Below are 19,966 nucleotides of genomic sequence, written 5' to 3' on the forward strand. Positions count from 1 at the left end.
TCACTTGCTTTAAAGTGACAAATAGCTTACACAGAGTAGAGAAAACACAAAGCACACACAGACAGCTACTCTATGGGCCTAAAAAACACAAACCTTACATGGTAACCTAATCATAACAAGTGACATGCATAGTATCACAAGATCTTAGGAGCTTTTTGTTATGTAGAGGGAAAGGGGGTGTGTTTTCTTTGAAAATCACCAAAATTACCCCATTTATCATTGCCAGAAATGGTCCTTGACACATCATGCATGAAAATCACATCTGTCATTTAAAAAAAGAAACATAACCAAATGTAAAATGGCCATATTTCATCAAAACCACTCACACAACTCCAGGATTTTGTCTTCAACTTTTTACTTTTTACTTTAAGCACATCGAAGGATTAGTTTTAACATCTGATAGCTAATTTATGGTGGAAAGAGGATCAAACTGTATAAGAACAAGGTAAAGTGACAAGAATAGTTGAAAAAGTGGAAATAGGTCTAGATAGTATGAATGTTACTGAAAAGCTGAATAATACCAATACTGTGGGATATTTAACAGTGTTCGAAGAGCTGATGCAACACAGAATTGCTGATTTAAATGTGAATTGTTATTGAGCCTACCAATTACACCAGCAGCAACAGTGTCATGTAGTAGTCATATTACAGACACCTTTGCGTACACAGCCAGACAGCTTACAGACCCAGCAGTTGATTGCAGTTTCCTTAATGAAATATAAATCAGTTTTATTATATACCGTGAGAGAGGTGACATCCTGAATAACAGTGTGTGGAATTTTTTGTGTAGTGTCAAAAATGTGTGGGCAGCAGATTGTCTGATTCTGTTTGTAAAATGTCCCAAGTCCTGTGTGTGTGTGTGTGTGTGTGTGTGTGTGTGTGTGTGTGTGTGTGTGTGTGTCTGTGTTAAACTGAACTAAAATGATTATCTCAATCACTTATGTATCCATCCATTCCTACCCAATAAGAACAATAATCATTATAATATATTTTTTATTATTATATATACAATGTTCCGTTCACAGATATCAAGTTTGCATGCGCGTCAACTGCGTCTTTGGTATGTGCAGTAACGCGCAGTTAAATGTTGGTGAGTGTGCAGGTGGAGCAGCGCCTGCTGTCAGCTCTTCAGATTGAGCACAGTTAGCTCGATGGCTAACAAACACCACTGCCTTGAGAGATACATGGCCAGTCCGCTCTGTGTAGCATTTTAGGGGCGTTTCTCCTGTAACGTTAGCCAGACTAGGAGGGGGAAGAGTCAGCGCCGAAGTGTCAGCAACTCACCGACAAAAAGGACGACGAGAAGACTGAATTTGGAGCTAACGTTGGTTAGCTAGCTAATGTTAGCTTGCCAACGCAATGGTGAGTAGCTCGCTAATGCTGGACCCGGTGACAACTGCTCGGTGGGTGGCTAACGTTACGCTAACTGTTACCGTGAGCTAACTGGCTATCAAGTGAGAGTTTTGGGCTTTTGCTGTGTTCACTTGTGCTATGTTATGTGTTTGTGAGATCGTTTCTGACGTTTTGTGGGCCCTTGGAAAAATGTTGTTTTGATAGCTTCCCACCTGTAACGTTAAACTAAAAGACAGCCGTGATTGTGCCCACTAGCAAGCACCTTCACCACCTCAGTCACTGTAGTAACCTCAATAACACCAAAACCGAAGAGCTCAGACGTAACTTCAACAGCTATTTCTAACCTGGTCTGTTTTAGTTTGCGGTTTTAACAACGAAGGTCGCTCTCTTAAAGAGAGGAAACCATCAGCCGATGTATGCTAAGGCCTCTGCATATATATATATTTTATATGGGTATATGTTTATGTGGGTTGTTAACCTGAATTGTCTTTTATGTCGGTTACACTTGCCTATCAGTAATTGCCGGAGTTTGTTTAGGGAAATGAGGCACTTTGTTTGGTTGTGGCCAGTGCTGTAATATAACAAAATTATAATACTTACAGGACAGATATTTTGGGGGATTTTGAGTATTTATGTGTCTCTCAACCTTTACTAAATTTAAAATAAGATGTTTACTTTTACTCCCCTACGTTTCCCCTAAGCACTTAAGTTACTTACTACAAAACAGGGGAGGAGGGGAGGGACAGATGAATGAATAAATGGGAGGAAATGAAGGAAAAACTGGATTTTGTTCTTTAAATCCTTTCAAATGTTAAAAAAACCTTGTTTTTCTTTAAGTGTAATGTAGGCTCCATTTGTAAGGTGGTGTATTTTATGAAGAAACAAACTTCCTAATTATCGAAATTCGGAGTGCTTTTTGTTTAACAGAATGTACTTGTACTTTTATCTTTTATTTTCAACACTAAAGTATATTTAATGTTATAAGATTACTTTTGATACTGAGGTAAAGTAAATATCAGATACCTTAAGACTTTTACTTAAGTAATATTCTAATAGGCGACTTTAACTTCTACCAAAGTCTTTCTGGTAAGATCTGGTAAGATATCTGTATCTTACCAGTATGGCTTACAAGTATGGCTTTCGGGCACTTCGTCCACCAGCAGTTGTGGATGAATTTTATGAACAAACATTTGAGGGTATCTCCATCAGCTACGTACAGCTTGCATTTACAGGTCACTTGGTTTATTGGCAGCAGCATTTCAGCATTCCTAACAGTCAACGCCTTTCTACACCCTAATATAATATCAATATTAATAGCCTTTACATAAGTGCAGTGTTACATCTTGATCCAATGCTCTAAGACTAATAAACCTGATAAACCAGTTGCTCTGACAACCACTAAACTAAACATCAGACCTTAAGAGGATCACAAATCAGTGATTTTAACCCCAAATGTAAACTTGCTCCTTTAGATTACTTTGCTGCTGAGTTGATTGAGTTGAAAGCAGACACTGTCTATTGTAGAGGTTGTACTTAAACAATTTATTCATTCAACTGCTGTTGTCCTTGTATGTCCTCTGTCATGTGTAGGTTAATTTTGTTTTTAACTAGCTTTTAAAGATCCCCTCTTCCAGAAAGGGATGTATATTTGGATAATAACATAGGCATCTGTGTCAGCCAGGTCAAATTCATGCTGGCTGTTTGTGTCTCATATTGGTTTTCACTGGCATGGGCACAATGACCTGCGTTCTCCCAGTGGATGATTTATTCATTTCATACATGACTAATTTAGGGACCGTCTGTATAATTGTTTTTGCCAGTTTTATTTTGCCACCACTATGGCCAAAAACAACTACATGCCCTTTCCTTTAATAGGTCTAAATAAATCTTGAGTTAAAAATGATTGCATTGAATGACCAGGATGTCTGCGTTTATTTCTAACACTACCAATTGGCAATATTTTATTTCAGGCCTATTTTTGCTATGTGTATTCATAGTATTTTCCCTTACTCTGTCATACTAATGCTATAACTGTAGGGGCTGTTAACTAATCAGGCCCAGAGGACAGAGGATGCCTCCTGTTCCAAATGTAGATCTTGTGCCCAAGCTATAAGTCTTCATAAATTTGACCATCGCCCAGGTCTTACATATTCTTAAACTTGATATTGTGACTGTCTGACTACTGCAGAGGTTTTCTTTAATTTGTTGGCTTCAGATTTTTTTAAAGATAAGTAGGCTTGGAAATAATGTATTTTGACCAAGTGGAAAGAAAGTTTTAACAAAATCTGATATATTCTTTTAAAGAGTGCTCAAGTTGAAATGACTAATTCGATCACCTCTGCCTGTAGGCCTACAGGTGTATCCCAGATGACGTAAGGCACCTCTGCCGATAGAGACCAAGATGACTGAAGTCCAGGCCACAGTGGAGTTCTCTGTGGAACTCCACAAGTTCTACAATGTGGACCTGTTCCAGAGAGGGTGAGTCTCGTTGTCTCTTCATAATGTCCTGCTTTTTTTGCATGCATTTTCAGCAGGAAGCAATTTATTAAACAGGAAATTCACCACTTTTAATGAGCATGTCCAATTACCGTTGATGGTTGATGTGATAAATTCCTCAGTGCTGTATTGACCAAGAAGGCTGAGTTCTCCTGCTTGCAGAGCAATTCCAGCAGTGCCTACAACTACCAGGATGTATTGTATGCAAGCTCCTGACCCCCAACTATCTCTAGCCTACTTTGTTGGTCAAATTATAGTGAAGCCAAGGTTTTTGAATTGCACCTTACTTCTGCAGGCAACAATAAGATAGAGGCTCTGTTGTCTGAACCAGTATGAACCAAAACGACAACTCTGTATTATTTTTTATATAGTCCATAGCAGCATGTTATCGCTTCACTCCTTATTTTTTACCTTTCACAATAAAACCCCACCTAAAACTACTCTTAGCATTTTGTGAAGAGGTAAATCAACAATATAGCTTACAATAGCAAAAGATGAATAAAATACTCACTCAGTGGTCTGCCCCCTTAGCTCTGTGTGTCTTTTATTTTTTTTCCATTGTATCTTCGGGATCCTGAAGGCCTCCAGCACTCCTCTGTCCAAATGAAGAGTAAAACTTTTATGCATAGTAATGCAGAAACCAATACAGAGGCTCTCTCTCTGGATTGGAGTTGGTGAACTGCCCACGCTAAAATTCATTGCAGCAGAATGATTTTGTATCTGGTGGCATCAAAGGGCAATTTGAGCGAAGGCACCACCAGTCACTGTTTGCTTGCGGCAGCTCCAGGTTCTGGAGGGTCGCCGCTGGCCATATCCTCTGGCACTAAAGCTGCAGCCTTGGCTTCTCCTTGCCGCATTTCTTTGACCATAACATTTACTCTGACTGGAATAAATACAGCTGAATATCCAAGTCAGCCAAAACACCTCATCCATAACATCCTCTGTAGTCACATTTTGGGTTGCCATTTTTGCTGTTGGAAACAGATAGTTTGTAAAACAAGCAAAGAGAACAAGGAAGTTCTGTTTTTGAGTAGCATCTAGAGCATGTTACCTGGAGGCAAAATCCAATCTTTAGCTCTTCTTGCATCCAACTACATCACTGTCAACCCTAACCCGTCAAATGATGATGATGGAGGCAGAAGAACAACCAATTCTGCAGCAGTTCAGCTACAGCATGCACTGAGCAATTTATTGCTTCAGTCAACCACATTAACTGTCAACAATGACTGGTCTTTTCCCCTTTTATACTTGACCAAAAAAAAATGTCTTTCATAATCACATAAATGAACTGTGTATCTGTCCATTATTGGCTTTTATGATCTTCAGCAGGGAACAAGCTACAACCCAGATTTCCCAAATGAATTAATTTGTCACTTTGTGCTCCCTGGTACAGTTGTGGTTTTGACACTGTGTTGTGTCCTATACGTCCCTGGCATACTGTCAGTTACGAATAAGATCCCCCTAAAAATATATGTGATTCCCAGTGTTACATCTGGAAATTCTTGTTTTTATTACAATAGCAGTGAAATGACACTTTGCTGAGATGAAACTGCAGCTCTATGCTCCTGGCTCATCAGTGCTTTAAGAGCTCAGGTTTACTACATGAGTGACTGCAAAAGAAAGTGTTCATTATTTATTCATGAAAGGTGTAGTGTCCTTTTACAAGTTCAGGCACTTGTGGCTAACCTGTGCGGTTTGTTCCCCTTTCACCAAGCAGCTAATGATGCTGCGGACCGAGCTAATACAAAACATGTTTGCTTTTTCAGGTTCTACCAGATTCGAGCTGGTCTGAAGGTGCCACCTCGGGTCCCACACAAAGTTGAGACCAGTCTGCTTCACCCGGGAGGTAAATAAGTTTTTTCTGTCTTTTCTGTATTTTACCCTTTGTCGATTCAGTTAGTCAACCTTTCCCTTGATTTCTCCTGTTAAAGCCATTAAGGTATTATTTTGGTAACCTGCAGTATGCATACAGAACCTGCAGTACAGAAACTTGCTGAGATTGGTTGTTTTCCGCTATGCTCAGATGACTCTAATTAAGTCATACCAATGCTTCAGGTCGACAAACATTGATGAATTTATTCCATTTCATTTTTAAGATATCACTGTTTCAGGGGACATAAAGTAGTTTTTGCAGATTTGGTTTACTTATTGTTTTGTTAGCAGGGAGCTGGTAGAGCTGTGGCTTATTTCACAGGCCTCTCCTTGTTCTCAGTTTTTCTCCAAGGCTTAGTGCATGTGCTTCGCCCCCTTGCTTGGAGACCTGCTCTGCTTCTTTCACACAAAGCACTCAGTTCTTTGTTTCATAATTATACAGGATCATCAAGAGAGAGTGTAATTCCAGTGCTTAAATGTTTTATTCTCCATTACATGGTGAAACAGCATTTCACTGCGCTTTCATCTTCAATCCAGACCTAATAAGACAGACATCACCTGATAATTCCTGGCTCAGCTTAAAAAGAATATGAATTACTTGTAGGTTAGCTCATTTAAAATCTTATTTATGTATGATCTGAAAAGTCCATCTAGATGTTTTCTCCATCTTTGAGCTGTCAGCTATGTGTAATAACACTTGATATTCTGATATGCATTTGATTGTCTGCGTGGTCACAGCACCAGATCATGTGTCTAATCTTTATACTGAACAATTCTAAAGCATAGAGGTCGGCTGTAGATGCTCAAATCATTACTTTTCATAAATGCATAATTTAACCATTGTGGTTTTTGTTTAGGCTCTGATCTGGCATTTCCTGCTTCAGTCCAAGACGATGTCATCTGCAGCAAAACTTTCCAAATCCTGTACAAGAATGAAGAGGTGGTGGTCAATGACGTCCTCCTCTTCAAAGTGATGATGCTGCTGGATGAGAAGAAGGTAAGTTTAAGAAAGAAAGATGGTGCTTTTACTAGGGAATTTCTGTTTTTGCCCCCCATGTATTGTGTCCCAATCTTATATTTTTCTATATAATGCCACTTAATCTGCCCACCTGGTGTAAAGTACACATTAAAAGCCAATATGATTTACAAAAGTTCGATTGACAGCTGAATATTGCCCCTTGTTTTCTGCAGTGGTTTTCTATGATGTTTACTATTGTGTTTTGTTAAAATAAATAGAGAAAGGAGTTGGTGTGGAACCTTTTGTCTTGGGATATTAGGGCAGTCTGCCTTTAACACCCACATGAACACAATTTTGAAGTTCTGATGCTGTCTTTTACCAAAAGCTGTACATTTGAAGAATGATGCACCTGCAAAATGTCACAGATGCTGTCTCAAACCAAAGGCAGTACTATATAAAAGCATGATGGACCTGCAACATTTTTTTTTCTTATCATCCCAAAGCACCATAGCTGTCACAATCAATATCTTTGTCCAAATTGCTTCTGCTCAGTATTTTATTTACACCACACAGTTAGCTTGTTTGCAAGGCCTTGTACAACTGTTCTAACAGGGCACATAAGAGTGTTTTTGACATCTGATGTGTCCTTAGGGTAATGGATTACAACAACCAAAGGCTTTAAAGTGTATCCAGCTTATTAGAGCTGATACCATCAAATAAAAAAACACCCTGAATGACGATGTACAGATCTTGCAGATGGACTAAGGACATCACTTGCTTTCACACACTGGCTCTAACTGTCTCCACTGTTTTTCAATATTCTCAGGTGGAAGAATCCCTCAATGATATGGATTTCCAGCTCTTCTTGGATTTATATTTCACAGATGGTGATTACACGTAGGTGTTGCAACATTTTTTTACTGCATGTACTTATGTTAGTTTCTGTAGATCTGATATTTGGATCTCTTAAAACAAATGAGTAAGTAATATCGTCCTCTGTATCTCTCTTATTTTATCTCCACAGGCCAGATGATCCAAGCTCTCTACAGAATATTAGTGGCCGCACACTTCGTTTGCACTTTAGCCTTCAGCGAGGCATCCACCAACACGTCAATGTCATGTTTGACTACTTCCACCTGTCTGTCATCTCTGTAGCCATCCATGCCTCCCTTGTGGCATTACATCAGCCCCTTATCAGGTCAGACTGCTGCCTAACACAAGACAATATGAACACTCACAGAAGGGGGCCATCTGTTGTACTAAACAGTTATACAATCATGCACACGTGTTGCAGCTTTTTCATAAATCTCCATCATGTTATTTACTATTGTTGTTTGCAGTAAATTATAACACAAACCTTTTTACATACTCCCCCAAACCAATTCAACATACAGTTGAAATTAACAGCATAGCTTTTTAATTTCACTTGATTTATAAACAACAGTGGATGAGAAGTAAAAAGGCTCATTAGAAGTGTCCAATTAAATTCTTTTGGTTGTTGGCTGAGTATGATATATGTGTGTGTTTACCTAGTTTGCCTCGACCTGTGAAAACTACATGGCTTAACCGCAACGCTCCACCGCAGAGCAAAGACTCAGTCATCCCACCTCTGGAAAGCGTGGTGTTTGGCAGCAGTCACGTCAAGCAAGTATCACCAGATGTAAGTGGGTTTCATTTATTGCAAGAACAATGGTGTTGGAAATCTTTTTAATTTGTTCATTCCACTATCGCTGAGCTGTTGTGAAAGTCAGAAAGATGCCACCCTTGTATTGTCTCACAAGGGTTACAGCATTACAAAAGGCTAAATTAAGCACTTGATAAAGAGGAAATGGTTGCCAAGATAAGCTGCGGAACTGGGGTTGTTTTCCGTTTATGAAGGATAAAAAAGCTGAAAGGATAAAAAGAACCCTGAATGTATTGTTTAAGCAAGGCTGCCTGCCAGTAATACAGGCTTTGATTATTATATGGACATGGCTGCGGACTCATATTTAACAGGTCTTCCCCTCAGGTAGAATAGTGTGTTACATTCATTAGATTTGAAGCATGGGGTGTTATGTGAGGCTGTTGGCAGATAGGACAAACGAAGAGGAAACTATCAGACCAATGTCAGATTTGGCCAGGAGTAATTGGCCTCCGCTGACAGAGGAAGGTGGCCAGCTAAAGCTGCCCCTGAGATGCAGGAGTATGAATGTAGCAGAGTCATTCAGGCGATGCCCCTAATCAGTCATTGATGCATAACTAATGGGCAGCTTCTGAATAACAACACATTGACCACTATTCACTTCACTACAGATATCTGTGCAGAAGCCACTATGAAGTATTGCCACACAGATTTTGCAGACAAAATTAAAAGTAACTGGCAGGCTAATCTGCTGTGATTTAAAGGCCTGTTGTGATTACTAATACCAGGGTAATATAATTGTTTTACCATTTGCCTTTCTATATAGTGGTATTATTACTGCTATTGGTCAGTGTTGAAATCATCATGCAGAATCATGTGTTCATTCATTCATTAACTTGATATTACATGCAAAAAAGGAGAATCATGTTGCATTTTTTTTGACAAATGTGATTTTGATATGAGTGGTGATGTTAGTGGGATTGGTAATTTCTGCATTTCATGTTCACTTAAAAAATATAAAAAACATGATGAGATTTGTACTAGTGCCTGCTCCCTTACATCAGGTATTTGCTTAGTAGGCAGGGGCATCTCTGACACACCACACAAGTAATAATTCATTAATAATGGCATATTGTCATACATTTCCCTAATAGAAAAATTGCCCTTGCAATTTGAATATTGCACTTTCAATAATGTGCAGTCCCACTACTCTCTGTTTGTGGCCACTGGCTGTGTAGAATTAATGTAGAACACATTGTTGTCTTTTGTTTAGTTTAGTTTTGTGTTTTCTCACTTTCTTAAAATTTCCTTTATACGTATGACATAAATGTTACTCATTAACATTCCTCTTGTCTTTGTATAAAAACTTAAAATGCACATTGGCACATTTATTGTTATGTTACTCTGTAATATTCTTAATTTAAAAAATGACAGCAATAGAACACATTAATAAAAAAGATCTCTGAATTTAAAATTGGCAAAAGCATTTCAGATAATGGTATTGTGTTTTCCCCTGACAGTGACTACAGACCAAATGTTTACAAGTGCTGAATATTAAGAACATCAGTAATGTTGTTTACAGAATTAAATCATCTATACCCTCTTCTCTGTGTCCCTTGTGATCCTCTAGGGCAGGACATTCCTGGTGTCTGACCACTGTCTGCAGCATGCCTTCAGTCTGCACCACAACCTCTGCTCTAATCTTCTACTAGCTTACCAGGGCCTCTTTGACTACTTCACCTCTATCACAAAGGACCTGCCCTCGTCCCATCGTATGGAACTAGGTATACTGCACTGTGGGTCACATCAGCTCATGTCAGAGTGTGGGGTTACAACAGATAGTAAAGAAATGACATCCAAGGCTTATTCAAATATGCCTCTGCACACTATTGTTATTATTTTTAACTCGAGCTCTGGGAAGCGAGTAATCTCAAGGTTATACAATACGGTAGTTTCTGATTCATTTTTGCTTTGGATGGATTTTCATTGTTTTGTCTTTTCAGCTTTGGTGTTTGTTGTATGTTGCAAGTTTGCAAGTTGTCATGGCATTTCATCTGATTCCCAACACATTGACATATTCTGCCCTTTAAACTACACAACCAGCAACCCACTAATTCAGCTTAGGAATCTAACTGTGGTTAACTAATCTTAGTTCATTATATTTACAAAATCATACTTGCACTCATTTATAAGTCTGTTAACCAGTAGACTGAAGCCAAATTGTAACAGCTCCTAAACACAACTCATCGTTATAGGTATGGTTCATTAAATCTAACCCACACAAGAGGATAGATATTAACCCATCCTAGAGGACCAAATAATCAAAGAGTTAAATATGCCTATATGTGCAATCTTACTAGCCAAACCCAGCATGCAAGTCCTATATGAGAGAGTACTCAGAAGACCCTATCCCCGAAGTCAAAGGCACGTCTACATAGGTATGTCCCGACCCTTACAGTATCTCAATCAGCCTGCCTTTCTCTCTTTTTTTCCTCTTTGCTCCAGTTTCCTTCTTGTAGAAAACATCGTGTCCTCTCTACGTACCACGTTCCAGAGATGTTATACTTAATCTGCTGTCATGCCATCTTTTCACAACTGTGTACAGTATACCTAATCTTTCTTTCCATCTTTATAACTCGGCATCGGTCAGAGAGTCTCATAACACAGTGGTACTGTAGAATTTGTAGTCGCTGGTCTTCTAAAAAACACTTTCTGACACTAGTGCTGTTCAACTCTAACACCACTTTCTTATTCTTCATCACAGGCTCTTCTAAAAACATCATGTACAATTAAAAAGATACATTTTAAAAGTGTATCTTAGTAATGCTGTTCCTCTGCCTCCTCAGAACAACTCGACTTAGAGGCCCGTCTAGCTGAGTTATGCGAACAAGTGAAGGTAAGATGTGTCTCACATTGTTAATCAAAAGGTAATAATGCAAAACATTTAGAGGAAGAAGATGTTTGGCACAACGCTAGTGCTTGTTTTATGAGGCAGAAGGGGTTAACTGGAAATATGGCAAAGAGCCATATAAAAGCTGTTTGAAAAGTAAAAAAATCTTTCATTGGATTAATGTTTCACCATGACAGCAAGTTGTGGAGTCCTGATGTATTGGTGCAGCAGCCATGAATTAATTTAGAAAGGAGAGAATTTTGTAATGTTAATAGGATTTGCAATGGTTAATATTTTGATATTTTTACATGTTTTTGTCAGTGTTTTGGGATATTATTATTTATTAATTTCATGATTACGGTTATTGGGAGATTGGCTCACATGGATATGGGTGGTGACATTCATAATCTATATGAGTATCAGCTTCTCACTAGTGTCGGGTTTATTGTAGAGAGGGTAAATGGATCGCCATATTTTTTGTTGTCCACACTTTGTTTTGATCGCTGTGATTATTTTGAGTACAAGTTTGTACACATTATAATAATTTGATACCTTTTTATTAATGAATTTACTTAAACGTATTTCTGAATCTCAGCAACTTTTAGATTGTTCCCTGTAGTCACTACATTTTGAATGTGTGCAGTCATCTTGCATTTTGTATATGGCAGAAGTAGAAGTAAGATTAGTAAGGGTGTGCATGAGTGTATCAGGAATCTTAGATTCTATTTAATGTTTGGGCAGTTTATAACTGTGACTTTAGGGTTGAAGCAAATTGTATTATAAATGCAAACTTGGTCTGATGCTGCATATAAGAGGAGCATAAACATGATTAAGCCAAGAAAGCTAAGAGAAGCAGGGAATAAAATGTACTTTGTAGTTTTTATTTCATCAACGGGTATAGATTTGGTGGATATTAAAGCTAAATTATTTTCATTACAAAGTGATGCAGATTTACACCAGAAAGCTCAGCTGGAGTCAGTGGTGAGAATCCTTTATAGCTGTCAGATGAATGAAGGTGTGTCAGTAAATTATGGGGAAGAGATGTGACTGAATTGTCTGTGCTGATAGAAAATTTGTGAGCAGACTGACAAGAGCTCAGTCGGTAGAATAGAATTTAAAACAAGTCTCTGAAACATTTCACAGTTGTGTAGGTGAGATAACCACACTCAAGTCCTGATAGGTTGGCTCTTTCTGTAGATGATGGTGATACAATATGCAGGTCAAGTGCCTCTTGTATGTTTCAGTGTATAGCACTCTGTCTCTAAATATAGTATTTCATATTAGATATCCGGTGAAAGTAGGAAAGAGACAGACAGGAATGGAATTAGATTAGCTTGCCTTTTTTATACAACTTGAAGTGTTTTTTTATAGGATTGGACAATATTCTTTTTTTGTCAGCAGTGCATAAAAAGCTACTTGAAAAATCACAATGGTCTAATTACGAGAGCTGAACAATGAACTGCAATAGTAAAGGATGCAAAGTACTCTAGGGTTTTTGAGGATTAAGAGGTCCATGATGTACATTTATAATGTGTTTTTTGTGACTGAGGTAACAACTCACCACAGGGGAAAATGATATGTGATTGATTTTATTTTTTTTAATGTCTGATAAGTTGACAGTCAAGAAATATTAGAATCTGTTTTACTCTGTTTTATTTCCTGTAAGTCAAGTCTTCCTGCAGAAAACTGCATGCAATTGTTCTTTTTACAATGCTGATGTATGCTCACTTTAGCCCTCTGGTGGGTGACATATGTCGTTTTACTTTTAGCAAAAAGCAGAGTCCCCAGACGAGCTGGCAGAACTGGTAAATATGAACTTGGCTCAGCTCTGCTCTCTGCTCATGGCGCTCTGGGGACAATTCCTGGAGGTGGTGTCCCTGCAGGAGCATGTTGCTGCCCTACTAGCTATGGAGCACCATACACTAAGAGTGAGTCCCAACTTCTTAAATGATCTATCAATTGAAATATCTGACTAGTTTGCTTTTGAATTATGATAATTATCTTGAATATTGATCCATAACTATACTCAGTCCTTTGGGTCATGCTAAATCTCGAAAGTTTACTCTGTTATGTCTTGGTATTACAGGTAAGGCGGTTTGCGGAGGCTTTCTATTGTCTCGAACATCCAAGACAGTCTGCACTAGCTTATCAGGAACTACAGTAAGTTGCAGTGGCATGTTTGTCCTGATTGTGAAATATACTGTAGTGATGCAGTTGTCAAGCCTGAGCCAGCACCTACTTGTCTGAAATACTATAGCCCAAGTATGGAAAAACCAGACTTTTTTTTTTTTTTTTTTTGCTCTGACTGACTCTTACTATCTCATTTCCTCCCTCCCCCTCCTCCTCAACCAGTGCTCACAGTCACCAGCAGATGACTAATGCAATCAAAAGCTCCAGCTACTTCCTGTCTTTGCCTCCACTTCCAGTGGAATGTGCAGACCTAGATGGTGACGTTAGCTCCCTGCCAATCATCTTTGAGGACAGATACCTGGATTCTATCACTGAAGGTCAGTAATAGTGTATGCCACCCAACTAGATATACAGTTGGTCGGCTTAAGCAAGTTTTAATCCAAATGTGTTTTTTTGTTGCCTTTTTTATGTTCAACTTGGTTTGATTTGGAAGATCGCGATGGACCCTGGCTGGGCATGCACAATTCAAGAACTGGTTCGGTATCCAGCAAAACGGACAAGGCAAGCTCCAAGGAGTGCAGTGCAGCAGCCAGCCCCATACCTGAGTCCCGGTGTGCCCCTATGGATAACACCTGGCCAGACAGCTTTGATCCACCGCCTAAATCCAAAGGCAAGTCAGTCAAACTGAAGAAAAATTCAAAGACTGAGAACTCCAAGAAGCTGATTAGACAGGGCTCCAAGGACTCTGTAGTGCTGGTGGGCTATAAGAACCTCAAAGCTCCTTATGGCGACGCAAAGCACAAGGAGGGGGAAGCTCCCCTAAACCAAGAGGAGGAACGAGATTTCTTGCAGAGGGACTCAAGTAGTTATTTAAGGACTAATGCAAATTTAGTTTTTGACTCTGGTGCCACAACAGCACATTGTGGAAACAGTGCTGTTGATTCCATTGCAGATGAACGTAAAACTGCTGCTGCTTGTCAGAAAAGTTTTTTCAAAAAGCCTACAAACTTGGACGCACAGAATAATCCTCAGGCAGGTACTGGGGTTATTGCTACATGCAACCAACCACTTTACAAAGATGAGCAAGTTGACCACGGTGGTCAAAAGCTGCCACAGTGGTCTTCTGGGCTGAAGCAAATTGAGGTGAAACCCAGTAACAAGGATCCTTACCAAGGGGACAAAGTAACGGTTCTTCTACCATGTCGGACTGATGGAACTCTAAGCAGTAATACTCCTGAGATCACGCAGACGGACCTCTGTGACTCAAAACAGTCTGTGGTGGACTCTGTGTTTGAAAGGCCAGGTAAAGAGGCAGTACAGCGTAGTCAGTCCTCTGTGGTCTCAGTACAGGTTAAGAGTGATTGTATCAGGATGCCCGATGGAGGAGCCCCCAGTGCCTCGTCTCGCCTCTCAGACTCGGGCATTGAAAGTGAGCCCAGCTCCTTCGCCACTCAGCTTGTTCCAGGATTTCAGTCTTGGCCAGGACTAGGCATTGCTGAATCAGGTGTTCCTGCCCTTCAGCCTGAGAGGCCCCTCCTGAGTCCTGCACCCCGAACTGTTCAGCAATGCTCAGCACAAAAGCCCGGTGGGGCAACAGACATTCTTTGCCCAGAAAATACCAGTGCTGTCAGTGGTGTCCAGTCATCTCTCACTTCGATCAACTCCTTGCCTTCAGATGATGAGGGTGAAGGTTCCTCCAGGGGCTCCAGTGGCGCTGAAGGAAGAGGCAGGAAGTCCAGTGTTTTGGTGCAGGAGCAGAGTGTAATTTTCTCTGGGGATATCACTAACAGACCTGCCACTGATGTAGCCTGCACCTCAGACTCTGTTGCAGGTGATTCCCAACTTGTAAAACCTGCCTTTGACTCGGAAACAGAGCCCAAATTTATAGGTATTTCTGAATTTGGACTAGAGGCAGCAGCTGGCTCTGGGGCTGTTAAAGAATCCCGTAGTGAACCCCACACCGCCTGCCCTTCCAGTAACTCTGCCACCAGTAGCACTGACCTGGTAAAACGTGGGATGGTAGAAAACTACTTTGGCTCATGCTCTAGCACTGATGTGTCTGAGATCAGCCCTGTAGAAACATCTGCTGTCACACTGGGAATCCAGGCAGCACCACAGGTCGAGGAGGACGAGGACGAGACAGAGCATGAGATGATCGAGAACGGTTACTACGAGGAAAGTGATGGCTATGCTTTTGTTAACGGTGTAGCTGATGAGGAGAGAAGTGAGGTTGGGGATGCAGCTGCTTCAGAGACAAGTCTTCTGTTTGAGCAGCTTGGGATCGGCTATCCCCATGAAACAAAGGATTTATCAAAAGCTCCCATCTGCTCCAACCTCGCCTCCGGCAGTGTGGGGTATAGCTTGGGAAGACCTCCCTGTCCCTCCACCTCCTTTTCCTCTAGCCTGCGGTGGTATGAATGTGCACCCACACCACAGATGAAAGCGTGAGTCATCTTGCATAATTTATCTCATATCCCACTTTATACTTTTGCAGATATTTGTCCTGTTTCGCACATTATAAATTAATATTCAACAATGTAACCACGATTATGCAGGTTCATTAAGGCCAAGGAAGAAATGAAACAGCTCAGGCTGCCGGGGTTCTTGTATAGTGAAGTACCTGAGCTGGCTTCCACTGTGCCCTACTTCAGCTTGGAGGAAGATGAAAGCTGTGAAGAAGGCATCCATCTCATAGTCTGCGTCCACGGCCTGGACGGTAGGAAACCTTAGCTTCCAGAGCAAATAGTTCCTTGTACCTTTTTTTTGTATTCAAAATTACATTGTTCCCCTTTATTGCTGCAGGTAACAGTGCAGACCTGAGACTGGTGAAGACTTACCTGGAGCTTGGACTGCCTGGTGCTCGTATTGACTTCCTAATGTCTGAGAGGAACCAGGTGAGGAAATAAGCCCACAGACACTACTTTCATCTGATATCAGCATTAATGAGTACCTTAAAACATTGTATTTTAAATTTAATTTACTGCTCTTTTCATTCACAGAATGACACATTTGCTGACTTTGAGTCAATGACAGACCGATTGCTGGATGAAATAGTCCAGTATATTCAGATATACAACCTCACAGTGTCAAAGATAAGGTAAACATTTTATTTTTTCCCAAATGTACACCAATATGAGATTATTTTTTTCCACAAAAAAGTATTTATTCATCAAGACACTGTATGATGCAATAGCAGTCTGCTTTTTTTTTAGTATGTTTTCTCAACAGCATAGTCTGCAAAAATATTTACTTGTTATCAAAACAACCTGTGTATTTTTTTTCATGTGTTAAAGACACAGTTCACCTCAAAATCTAAAAAGCTGTGTTCCAGTGTTGGAGATATCAGCTGTAGAGATGTCTCTCCAGTACAGTTGGACGAGATGGCACTCAACTTACGGTGCTAAAAGCGCAAAACAAATATGTTTGAAAAACTCAACAACAATGTCTGTTTCCAGAAATCATCATCTAGTTACTCGAGTGGTCCACAGACCTTGTTTTTGAGCAGTTTAGTGAAGAAATTATTTTCTTTCTAAGTGACCACACCTACAGACAGGCATACATCTACAGCTGAGCTAGTTAACATTACAGCTCAGCCGAGGAGGATGTCACTAATGTAAACATCTCTCACTGTTGCAAGTCTCTCGTCCATGAGTATTTGTACACTTCCTTCTTAGCAGTGATGGGGTTTCCGTTACTGCACTATAGATTAGAGAAAACATATGTATTTTTGATTTTGTGGTGGACTCTTCCTTTAAAGCCAACTTTATCACTCAGATTGCTGAGGAGAACATTCTGCGATTAAACTTCATCGTCCTACACTAATGGTATGACAGATGTACATATAAACGCTATTTGGTGTCTTCATGTTCACTACGTATTCTTCATTTGCAGCTTTGTGGGCCATTCCTTGGGGAACCTCATCGTTCGCTCTGTGCTAACTAGGCCTAGGTTTAAATGTTACCTGAGCAGGCTGCACACCTTCCTCTCCCTCTCTGGACCTCATCTGGGCACTCTGTACAACAGCTCTGCTCTGGTCAACACAGGTAAGTTTTAGAGCATTTAGCTGATTGTAGAAATCTGGTCATTTACAGATATTTCATTAATGCCACTTGCAGTCAGGTAATGCTGATTTCTATGGTTTTATTCTCTCTCTGTCACTCAAATGTCTATGCAACAGCAAATCTATGCGCCCTGTGTTTGCATTTGCGGGTATTTGGTGTGTGTAAAATAAAAAGGAGTAAAATCATTAAATCTCCCCCCTTGGGATTAATAAAGTAATTCGTATATTTTCTACTTCTTCCTTTTCTGTCATTGTGGTGAACCAGTATAATAACTGTGAACTGTTTGTTTCCAGGCCTTTGGTTCATGCAGAAGTGGAAAAAGTCTGGGTCACTCCTGCAGCTGACTTGCCGTGACAACTCTGACCCTCGCCAAACTTTCCTCTACAAGCTCAGCAAGAAATCTGGTAAGCCTTGCTTTTTTTCATATCAAATACATTTTCAGCTGTATTTGTGGAAAATGAGATTGTAGAGTTTACTTTTCTATTGATCTGTTTTTGAAGGTCTGCAATTTTTCAAGAATGTGGTGCTGGTGGGTTCACTGCAGGATCGCTATGTCCCCTATCATTCTGCTCGAATAGAAATGTGCAAAACTGCATTAAAGGACAAACAAACAGGTGAGTTGGGATTGACTAATTTTGTCCACAAACTAAATGCAGGGTTCCCATGGTCATGGGAAACCTGGAAAAGTCATGGTATTTCACAATCACATTTGACAGGCCTGGAAAAGTCATTGAATTAGTTTAAAATATTGAAGAGTCTACAATTTGGCTGTGTATAATGGAATTGTTACAGTAATCTTCCATGAATAATCTGCCACGTAATGTAACATTATTATTATTATTTCCTGTAGCTGACAATGTAACGTAGCTCTAATATTCATCGATTATTGACAATGTTTTGTTACTTATCAAACATGTCTCTCCCTTCATGCCCTCTAGCTGAAACTATATTTTTAATATTTAAGATTAGGGCCATGGCAAAGAACAAAAATCCTTAGATTTCCAGTATAAAAAAAAATATTATGAGAATAAATTTGTAATTTGAGAAAATAAATTGTAATATAATAAGAAACAACTCATAATTTTACAAGAAGAAAAATTAATCTTGCAATTTTTCAGCTTTATTTTCATGAATTTAGTCGTTTTTTCCTCCTCATAATATTATGACCTCTTTTTCGAAAAATTTGTTCTTGAAATCTACAATTTTTTCAGTCTTTAAAAGGCCCCAATCCTCTGTCATTAGATAGTTTGACATGGATGTATGAAAAACTTTGGGAAAATGAGGGAAGGAAAAAAAAATTATGGGTCCTTTAAAAATGATGGAAATGAAAATTAGTGGTAACCCTGTAAATGCTATACCATCATACAGTTCCACACACAGGGTCTTAACTTAAAGAACATCAAATGGATCATATACGTTCAGCTTTTTTCTGTCTATACCAGGTCCCGTGTATGCTGAGATGATTGAGAACTTGCTGCTGCCAGTACTTCAGAACAAAGACTGTAATCTAGTGCGATTTGATGTCATTCATGCCCTGCCCAACACAGCCAACTCCCTTATCGGCCGGGCCGCCCACATTGCCGTCCTTGATTCTGAGATCTTCCTAGAGAAGTTCTTCCTTGTCGCAGGCCTCAAGTTCTTTCAGTAGAGCTGTTGCAGAATCAAAACACGTTGGAGAACTAGAGGAATGTGGCGCTAATACCTCACTGCATCTAAACTTTATTCTGATCTTGGTATATGGATTATCTCTTGGTTTTTAAATAAATATAATCACTTTTCAACAACATATGAGCAAAATCCCAATTTCTTTTATTTCATGTTGTTTATAATGAAATCCCAGTGGATATGGACATTTTTATTTTTCTACTGCCATCATATAAACATTGTTTCGTTTTATTGTTTGGGAAACAATTTCCTTCGTCATATGCTATATTTTCAGTGTTATTTAAGTGTAACTTTTTAATTATTTTTCCTCCAAGTTATTCAATTAATATTAGATGCTGAACTGGAAATGTAGCTGCTACAAAAATGAAATGGCTGTTCTGGTGAGCTGGCCCAAGTCACGTCTGCACATACTGTCCTCACCATTGCAAATGTTTTTCACCAATTTTGAGAGACACTGCATTGATTTGCACCACAACTACATTTTACAAGTTTTGTACTGAAAATGGTCATTTGTACAAGTTACTTTTTTATCAACAATTTTCCATTTTTAATGGCAAAGATTGCATTTGAAATAGGATTGTTGCTCAGATTTCGCAGCCTTGGCTTTGGTCTTAATACTTTATGCTGTTCCTTGCCATTGCAGCATTCTGCACAACATTTACCCAAACTGGTGTTGGGAGAATAAAGCTTTGCCTACAACATAGCAACATTTTATTATAAGGGTTTTAAGCAATGATCATGATTCAGCAAAAGCACATGTTGGTAATATGAACTTGTTTTATTGGAAAGTATTCTGTTGGTATCATTTGGTGATTATGTGTTTAAACTGGAAAGTATTGCTTGGAATTAAAAAATGTTTCCTGGAAAGTTGTTTATATATCATCATACTCTACCATTAAATATGCATATTATGAAGTTGG

At 39.4% G+C, this 19,966-nt stretch overlaps 1 protein-coding gene across 2 annotated transcripts; it reads left to right on the forward strand.

Annotated features, from left to right (window-relative positions):
• Positions 1–1,078: 1,078 nt before the first annotated feature.
• fam135a (family with sequence similarity 135 member A) lies at positions 1,079–19,961 on the forward strand. Of its 2 annotated transcripts, XM_042501845.2 has the most exons (21): positions 1,079–1,362; positions 3,702–3,831; positions 5,616–5,695; positions 6,579–6,718; positions 7,506–7,576; positions 7,704–7,877; positions 8,213–8,339; positions 9,931–10,084; positions 10,661–10,738; positions 11,147–11,196; positions 12,960–13,118; positions 13,277–13,350; positions 13,543–13,697; positions 13,814–15,764; positions 15,876–16,036; positions 16,123–16,214; positions 16,320–16,417; positions 17,212–17,363; positions 17,675–17,785; positions 17,882–17,995; positions 18,824–19,961. In XM_042501845.2, exons 2-21 carry the CDS (start codon positions 3,755–3,757, stop codon positions 19,027–19,029), a joined length of 4,224 nt encoding a protein of 1,407 aa, XP_042357779.2. In that variant the 5' UTR covers positions 1,079–1,362; positions 3,702–3,754; the 3' UTR covers positions 19,030–19,961. The 2 variants fall into 2 exon arrangements, with proteins under 2 accessions (XP_042357779.2, XP_087942780.1); XM_088086654.1 differs by lacking the exon at positions 10,661–10,738.
• The last annotated feature ends 5 nt before the right edge of the window (positions 19,962–19,966 follow it).

The sequence above is a fragment of the Plectropomus leopardus genome, chromosome 13 (genome assembly GCF_026936395.1).
Source record: "Plectropomus leopardus strain MGB_pleo_1.0 chromosome 13, ASM2693639v1, whole genome shotgun sequence".
NCBI lineage: Eukaryota > Metazoa > Chordata > Actinopteri > Perciformes > Serranidae > Plectropomus > Plectropomus leopardus.

Excerpts from the sequence above, each read along its gene's own strand:
- fam135a (XM_042501845.2), top strand. The coding sequence starts at position 3,755 with ATGACTGAAGTCCAGGCCACAGTGGAGTTCTCTGTGGAACTCCACAAG. Across the intron at positions 7,878-8,212 it reads TTACATCAGCCCCTTATCAG|TTTGCCTCGACCTGTGAAAA; the intron begins GTCAGACTGCTG and ends GTGTTTACCTAG. Across the intron at positions 10,739-11,146 it reads TCAAAGGCACGTCTACATAG|AACAACTCGACTTAGAGGCC; the intron begins GTATGTCCCGAC and ends CTGCCTCCTCAG.